The 8,429-nt window shown below is 45.7% G+C and overlaps 1 protein-coding gene across 1 annotated transcript; it reads left to right on the top strand.

The window, feature by feature from the left end:
* The first annotated feature begins 1,366 nt into the window (after window positions 1-1,366).
* Window positions 1,367-3,311, top strand: LOC142558309 (uncharacterized). The gene is made up of 3 exons (XM_075670458.1): window positions 1,367-1,456; window positions 2,861-2,990; window positions 3,122-3,311. Exons 2-3 carry the CDS (start codon window positions 2,875-2,877, stop codon window positions 3,309-3,311), a joined length of 306 nt encoding a protein of 101 aa, XP_075526573.1. The 5' UTR covers window positions 1,367-1,456; window positions 2,861-2,874.
* The last annotated feature ends 5,118 nt before the right edge of the window (window positions 3,312-8,429 follow it).

Below are 8,429 nucleotides of genomic sequence, written 5' to 3'. Positions count from 1 at the left end.
TGAATAACACAGTAGCAATACTGTGAACGACAAAACTAACTTGGGCGAACCTGTGCCCACAAAACAGGCTACACTTAAAGCACAACGATAGCGGCGAACACGGTCGGCGATCGTCGAAAATCTGATCAGCGGGTCAAACGCGTCGGCTTTTATACAATAGTCGTCGAATGTTCCAAAGAGTTCTACACCATTCGCGTCAGGCGATGAAATCAGATAACACAAGGTTCGGCGACAACAGACAGCGGATAGAAGCATCGATAACTTTCCAGAAATTTCCGACACACGTAGGCGCGTCCCATGCTGTGCGATTACATTTGTTAGGCAGCGAAACGTGGTTGCCCGATAAAGATAAGTACACGTGTCAATATGCAGATGCCACGCACTGTGGGGGTCGATATAAGCGGAGCTTTGTCTGCTGTTTGCGTTCCCTCACGTTATTTGGCGGTGATATAATTAAAAAATTTAATTATGGGGTTTAACGTGTCAATACCACTTTCTGATTATGAGGCGCGCCGTAGTGGAGGACTCCGGAAATTTCGACCACCTGGGGATCTTTAACGTGCACCTAAATCAAAGCACGCGGGTGTTTTCGCATTTCGCCTCCATCGAAATGCGGCCGCCATGGCCGGGATTCGATCCCGCGACCTCGTGCTCAGCAGCCTAACACCATAGCAACTGAGCAACCACGGCGGGTGGCGGCGATATATTGACGGCATACGACAGTCATGACGGGTTGTGAAATGTTACCTTGCCTGATCCGCTCCACGCTCTGTGCGAGCCTTCGTCTCGTCGGCACGAAGTGCACGCTTCGGCGCCATTCTGGGTTGTAGCTCACAAAATTGTCTACTTTCTCGCTCTTTCTATTTTCTCGCTAATATTCTTTCCACCTCCTCCCGCTACAGTCATTGCTGCTACGGGTGAGCATGAAGACAAGCGTGGCAGTTCCTGCACAGCATTTGTGAGGGGTTACGCCTAGTTACGGCGTCCAGAGGGCGTTGTGCAGATGCGACGTGGCGTAAATCTTGACACGAGTTTCTGTAGCCGTCCTTCCTTTGCGCCACACTCCTGTCGTGTACTTACATAGAGAAAGAAAAAGACTAAGAGCGGACACTCCGAGAAATCTGGCCTCAGGAACTACGTCACGGCTACGTAACGAACTAATGCTCTCATCAAACGCCAGGGGACGCAGGCGCAAAAAAAGAAAATTTTGTAATGAATTCTGCTCAATCCCTTTACAAAATAATAATTATACACCCAAATTTGGCGTGTTTCTTATACATAAAAACAGAATTTATCGAAGACACCTTCCGTGCTTTTTGTTCTTCATTCGTACTGCCATCAACACCAATCACCATTCGTCCATCGAGCAGAAATGAACGACACCAGCGGCGTGCCAGCGGGAACGTCTAACGTCTCGTGAGCGTCGGCTGCGGCGGTGTTCTTGTGCGTGAGAAAGGTGAGTCGTGTTTTTAAGCGAAGCTTGGAGTAATTGACTTGTGAGCGCGACGAGGTTCGCTAAAAAAAGCAGTTTGCGGCTCTATATGAGGCGGCTAGACCCGAACAATGCGAAAAGCATGCCCCCTCTAGAAACGCGTAGCACGAGGGCTGTACTAGCTGTACTTTCTTGCTATCCCCACCGAGAACGGCATAATCTTTGTTGGTTGCGTTCCGTGAAAATAATCAAACGACGCGAAGCTGCCATTAACTTGCACCGGTTCACGGCTGTGCACTGCGCTGCGACTCGCAGCTTGTCAGACGCCATCAAGACGCTGCGTCTCGGTTTGCGAGGGTAAACCGTTCTTAGCGCTGTTTGCGATAACCGCGGTATCGGCGTTTCATTTCGGCGAATAGTTCGTGTTCAAAAACGCTCGAGGTCAATATCGGGAATTGCGCATTTCAGGAAAATTCCGGTTCCGAGAAAATTGAATTCCTAACCTGCGCTTATATGACCGCGTGACGGTTGACGGTGCATTCGTTGGCTCGTTCTAGAGGCTGACGAACGCTGGAAAGAACACAATAGACACCACGCCGATTCAGACTGAAAAACGGTGTTCCGGGGACGTGCGCTACCTAAATAAAGAAAAGCAGGACGTTAGGCACGCTGTAGCCAAGCTTTGATTGCTCGTTTCTCGTATAGAGTAAGGGCTCCTGAATATTTTAGTAATATTGCTTGAAAACAATCGCATGTGACATAAACAGCGAGCGTAGCTTATTGCGTTTTGTACTGCAGTGAGCTGTGTATCTACGGCGCACGGACGGACGGTGGTGTATACGTCCGTGCGGATTGTTTATACAGAAAGGTAACGATGGGGAAAATTTCCCAATGACTACTGCATGTACTTATTGCGGCGGCCGTGTTGGGAAGTACTGCGCATTCATGTAACTTTCAGTTCCTTACCATTTTTTCGTGGCGGAATACATTGCACAACGTATTGTCGCGTAGGCGTGGCGTGGCGTACATTTGAACAAAGGCCTCGTATTTGGACGCTTTGGAATGATCTTTACCACGCTTATGTGAACTGCTATTTTGCCTCCCAATGTACTCCCTATACTGAGTACGTACAGGGGTGTTCAAAAGTTCACAGGCCGCGATGCCATGAGATTACATATGATGTACAGGGGTGTTCAAAAGTTCACAAGTCGCGATGCCATGGGATTACATAGGATGACGGCCTGGGAACATTTGGACACCTCTGTATGTGGTCTTAACATGTATTCTTGTATGTCTGACTTTTATGGGTCAGAGGTCAGAACGTGTCGGTGGTTTCATATTGTGCATCGGTTCGCTATTCATACAAACATATTACTTCTACATATGTTTTTGGTAATTAACGAAGCGTGCACTTATTGACATTTTCAGAGCGTGCTGATGCCATGCCGTCCGGCGGTCCAAGTTACGGCAGCTACTGCTGTGTGTCGTGGTGCTTCAACAACGGCAAAACCCATAAGAAACCAGGAACGAGATTCTTCCGCATACGACGGGACGGCAGGTGCGTTAAAGCTCGTGTATGGTTTGCATGTCTTCACGCTGACTGTTTGTGCTTACTCAGTAAGGGACACAATAAAAAAAATCACTATTCAAGTAGTTCCGCTTTCCGCTGATAGTTCATTGCCAATACAGGATGACAGCATGGATGCAGTACGCTGGAAGAGACGATGTTCTGAGTAAGCCGGGCAGCGTATTGTACGCAACCTACAGAGTTTGCAGCGACCATTTCACTGCTGAAAGTTTCATGGACCCTGGGCATACAAGGCTTACAAAAATGGCTGTGCCGAGTGTGCACCCAGTGCAAGTTGCACCTTGTAAGTAGTTGACAAAAACTCGATTGTATGCAATAGCAGCAGTGGCGACAAATAATTTCGAAGGTGTTTGTAGCCGATGGACGAACCTCGCTGTAGGAGCAGTATCTCTTCGAAACTCCTAAATTCTCTGAATTGTGGGCTATTACCTACCTTGCAACTAGACATTTGCCATTTTTAACGCTGTTGGCCTGTCTAACTTGTTTTGAAAGACCTCTAAGGTCTATTGCACGTTTACTTGAAGTCCGCGTGTACTTGTATATATACCTCACACCAATGTAACGTTGCGCTATTGATAATTCCACAGATCATAATTGCTTGCTTCTCAGTTGGTTGCTTCTCTACTCTTTTTTTCACCTGCCAAGCAATACGCTTGGAAGTGCTGTTTAATTTTTCCTATGCTACAAGCTTTGCAACTTGTACCAAGTACACATATATGCAGGTTCTTTAAGCGTCGCTTCTACTAGTGACCGCCACATGACTGCAGAAGCTGCACTACAAGGTGAGGATGAGGTTCAGTTTCTTTTTTAAACATGTTACTGACAAATCGTTGGTGTTTAGTTTCTTCAGGATCTGCGGAAGAGGCTTTGAACAGCGACCCCCACACATTGAGGTGCCCTGATGAGCAGGGTGAGTTCAGCGCTGAGGTTGCTTTTTTTGCGCGAAATTGAGTGCTTACCAAACCTCTGCAGTTGGCAACTCCCTTGTAGCTGGCAAAGGGGCATCTGCTGATCTCGGCCTGCTGGAGGAAACCTTGACCAATCGTTCAGTTGTGACAGAAGGTACTTCTGTGATCGGTGAGTTTGATGTTGATTTCTGCGACAGATTGTATTGATACAGAGATTTCCACAGGCACCTTGCAACTTTCTTCCGACAGCAGTGTCCGAGGCGCTGAACAAGCTTCACAGGACACCTCAGAAGATGTGTCTGCCAACAGCTCCATGAATGAGTGCCCTACTGCAAATGGTAACTATGCCTTTAGTGTAGCTGTTTTTCACGTGATACATTATGTTTAGAACATTCTAAAAACTATCCTCAAAAGGACACTGTGTGTGCAACAACAAATTGTTAGAGTGAGCTCTCAACGATGCTTTTAATTTTTTTGGTGTCATTCTGTAACAACAGGAACGATGGAACATTTTTTTTTCAATTGTTGTTGCGTGACTCCACAAGAAAGAGAATATGTGTGCCACAATTTAGTGGTTACTTACGGAATAAGAGCTTGGAAATTCAAAGAAAAAATTCATCGTTTAATCGACCACCAAATTGCCACCGCCAACTGAGGGAAGCTTACGCACACCTGCATTCGCATCGTTATGAAATTATCGCACATGGCTCTCCGATTGTACATCTGACACAGTCTGTAAGCACACAGCACGTTTCTGTCTACTGATCCTTCCAAATGCCGCGCTCGTCCGTGTCTCCTCTTGAGTCGTCTGTTTGGCGCTTTAGTACATCAGTAACATGCACCAACTAGCCCAACAAAAACTTCTGCTGGAAGCAGAATGGAAGTGCATTAGGAACCTGCAACATAAATGGGCTCCTTTGGAAGCAGTGCAGACTATTAAGCAGCTATTAAATCATTCTTTGTATTGCCTGCATAGATTGAAATTAGGATGGGCATAATTTAGGCTTATATTTTCCCATGACTACATGATAAATCTCGGTTTATGAAGTTTTGTGGAATGGTGTGTTGGGGGGGGGGGGAGTTGGGCATCTTGGTATCTTGGGTTTGAAAAATCGAGGAAAATGCTTGTGCGGAATTATTTGCTGTTCGCTTTTACATTGATTTCTTTTGTTCATTGCAGAGCTTTCCTGCGTGCCAACGACAAGTTGTGCATCAAAAATGTACAAGGAAACCATCAAACGTCTCCAAGCCAAAGTAGCAGCACAGCGGAAAACTATCAAAAGACTGCTGAGACAGCCTCACAAATCACCGTCATCGACTACAAAGGCTCTTGGCATTATCCGACCATACGTCACCGAGGAGGTTTTTAAACTTCTTTCGACACATGTTCGCTTGAGGCCAAAAGGCAAGGGCAAGCGGTTTCCCGTTTGGTTGAAGGAATTCGCTCTTCACCTAAACTTCCGTGGCCCGCGAGCATACCGATTTCTGGCTCCATATTTTTCTGTGCCCTCCCGGCGTTCATTAAGAAGGTGGCTAGCCAATGTAAAGATGACTCCAGGCACAATTCCTGGAATCATTTCTTCCATTACAACAAATACTCAAGCTTGGAATGAACGTGACCGAGTGTGTGCTTTAGTTTTTGACGAGATAGCACTGAAAAAAAATTTGCTTTATGATGTTGCACGGGACGTTGTCCATGGTTTCACAGATGATGGCGCTCACCGCACTTCAACCATTGCTGACCGAGCAATGGTTGTTCTCCTTGCTGGTGTTTCGAAGAAGTGGGTTCAACCGGTTGCTTTTACTATAGGGCACACATCAGCACCATCATCTGTTATGCATAACCTGCTGTTGTCGCTCATTGTGGAGCTTAGAAGCATTCATATTACAGTGAAAGCAGTAATATGTGACCAGGGTAGTTCTAATGTCAGTCTCGCTAACCAACTAAGAGTGACTGCCGCAAAGCCGTTTTTTGAAGTTGATGGTGAGCGGGTATATTTCATCTTTGATGTACCACATTTAATTAAAACAACACGCAATAATGTCCAAGCGTACAAGTTGTACATAGGGGATGAAATTGTTGACTGGTCACACATTGTAAGCCTTTACCAATCTTTGCATGAGTTGCGGTTGCGACTGGCTCCAAAGTTGACTGAACGGCACGTTCATCAGAAACCTTTTGCCAATATGAAGGTCAGCAGAGCAACGCAGGTCCTCAGTGAATCGGTATCCATTGCTATCACGGCATTGGTGTATGCAAACGCGCTGCCTGCCTCAGCCATCGCTACAGCACAATTTTGTGATCGTATGGACAGGATTTTCGATTCCCCGAACAGCTCGAGTAAAAAAGAAACTTCGCAACAGCTCCGGCATGCAATCATGAAAGAGAATCCAGAACTGATTGACTTCCTTCAAGGCCAGCTTCCCTGGATTGCATCATAGAAGTTTGATGGCAGATGTCAACCACAAACCATTGTTGGTTGGCAGATTACAATTCAGGCCATTTGTCAACTGTGGTACGATCTCTCCAAAAATTAAAATTTTCAATACCTTCTAACACGCCGACTGCAACAGGATCCCCTGGAGAACATATTCGGCCACATTAGGCAAAAACAAGGTTGCAACACCAACCCGAATGTAGCACAATTTATCTGTGGCCTGAAGCACATCTGCATAAGAAAGCTGTTCAAACTGTCAGAATACGGAAATGTCGAGGATGATGAATGTGACCTCCTTCAGGAGCTCTCGCCATTCTCCCTCACCAGTGAGTCTCTTGTGAATATGAGGAGTGTGCAAAGCCACATCCTGACGACTTTCCCGCTCTGGACGATCTTTCCGAACTTGCGACTAACATTCACTCCCATGTTATTGACGACTCCGCTGCATATTATGTAGCTGGCTTTCTGATCAAATACTTTCTTCGGAACGCAGGTGAAACTTGCAGTTGCCCACAGTTATTGAAAGACGACAGCGGGACAATCAAGGGTCCCCACCAATATTTCACAATGCTCAAAGCATACCTTGTCCCTAGCAAACTTTTTGGGGATCTGACTGTGCCATCGGAAGCAGCTTTCGCATACGTACAACAACTTGAATCTCACTTTCTTGCCATAATTGAGGTCACCGCACATCACTCGAAAGTGTGCGACGTTCTGTATCGCCATCTGTCGAGCGTTGGCAATTTTCATTTCTGCTCTGCTGGGTGTCGCAAGGAGTTTCTCAAAATGTTTTGCCGGGTTCGTTTATGCTGGCATGTGCGTTTCGTGAACCGAAACTTGGATAAGGTTAGGTTCCAGTCTTCAATCTCTGGCATACAACTAGACAAGTTCAAAGGTTAGCAGTTCGCGGCAGCTTTACGCAAAGGTACTGGAGTTAAACCCAGTTCCGCGATCACTTTGCTGAAGTCATCACTCGTTATAGCAGACTTCATTATGGCCTTCTATTGAGTTCAAGGGAACTAGGCGCTCCTTTGTTTTATCCATTGTTTTGTTCACCCACTATGAGGAGTAGGAACACTACCTGTATTTGCTCGAAGGGATTTGCATGACCTTGAAAAGAAATTTGGTATATTGTCTGTATATTTGTAGCATCTGCTGGCAAACTCTACTTGCTATTGTGGGTCGGTTAGTCACTGTGTGCGCTTTATCTCTCTAGCTTAAGTAATACATTGATAACAAAAGCACTTGTTGAAATGCGTTAAAGCGGGTAGTACATATAGTGGTAAGGAACATATACTGGTACATATAGTGGTAAGGAACATATAGTGGTACATATAGTGGTAAAGAGGTTTACTTCGGCTATTAGCCGCGTAATAGCGCACTTGTAGCACCAGTTAAGGTGCAGAATTTTGGAGAAGTGAAGACTGCAGTGTATTTCACCTTCACCTTGAACGCTGCCAATACGTAACAGCAACACTCAGTATCAAATCACTTAGGCTCTAAGTTTTTCATGAAGGCGACACATAAGAGGAAAAATGCCTGCCAGTGTTGTAGCAGAACGTTTGTTTTTCATGTAATGGGCAAGCTCCAAAGCATCACCTTTTCGAGAGCATCCAGCCAATGTTCAAGCAGCAATTTTTTTTTTTTTACATTTTGGGCTAGCTGCTTTTAAGGGCAGCCTACGCACTCTCTTTGCTTTTCTGGTATCTTGCGTCGTGTGGTTTTTGTACCATCTTTCTTTCTCTGTGCATTATTTCGGTTAACCACAGTCGTGACTAGCGACTTAAGTGCTGTGTGTATGTTGCGCCTTCCTTCATCAGTTTTGTACGCCGCGTTTGTTCCATGGATTCTTGCCTACTGGGCGCTGATCAGCGCTCCATACTTCACCAGCTTGCCGGCTTCTGCCAACACTTGTGTTTCCTGTGTATTTGTTGCAATATTTGTTAACTTTGTAAGCAAAGATGCAGGTATATTTCTACACCTTCCATTTCTGTACGATGCTCTTCTCATTTTGTGCTTTTTGTCTGCTCAGCCTCTATGTTGCCTTGGAATAAAAACATTGC

The sequence above is a fragment of the Dermacentor variabilis genome, chromosome 9 (genome assembly GCF_050947875.1).
Source record: "Dermacentor variabilis isolate Ectoservices chromosome 9, ASM5094787v1, whole genome shotgun sequence".
NCBI lineage: Eukaryota > Metazoa > Arthropoda > Arachnida > Ixodida > Ixodidae > Dermacentor > Dermacentor variabilis.
The sequence above is the reverse complement of the archived record's forward strand: the minus strand, read 5'-3'. Positions and strand labels throughout refer to the sequence as shown.

Bases quoted from the DNA above. Each gene is read 5' to 3' on its own strand.
- LOC142558309 (XM_075670458.1), top strand. From the start codon at position 2,875: ATGCCGTCCGGCGGTCCAAGTTACGGCAGCTACTGCTGTGTGTCGTGG. The intron at 2,991-3,121 runs GTGCGTTAAAGC...TTGCCAATACAG, and splicing joins CGCATACGACGGGACGGCAG to GATGACAGCATGGATGCAGT.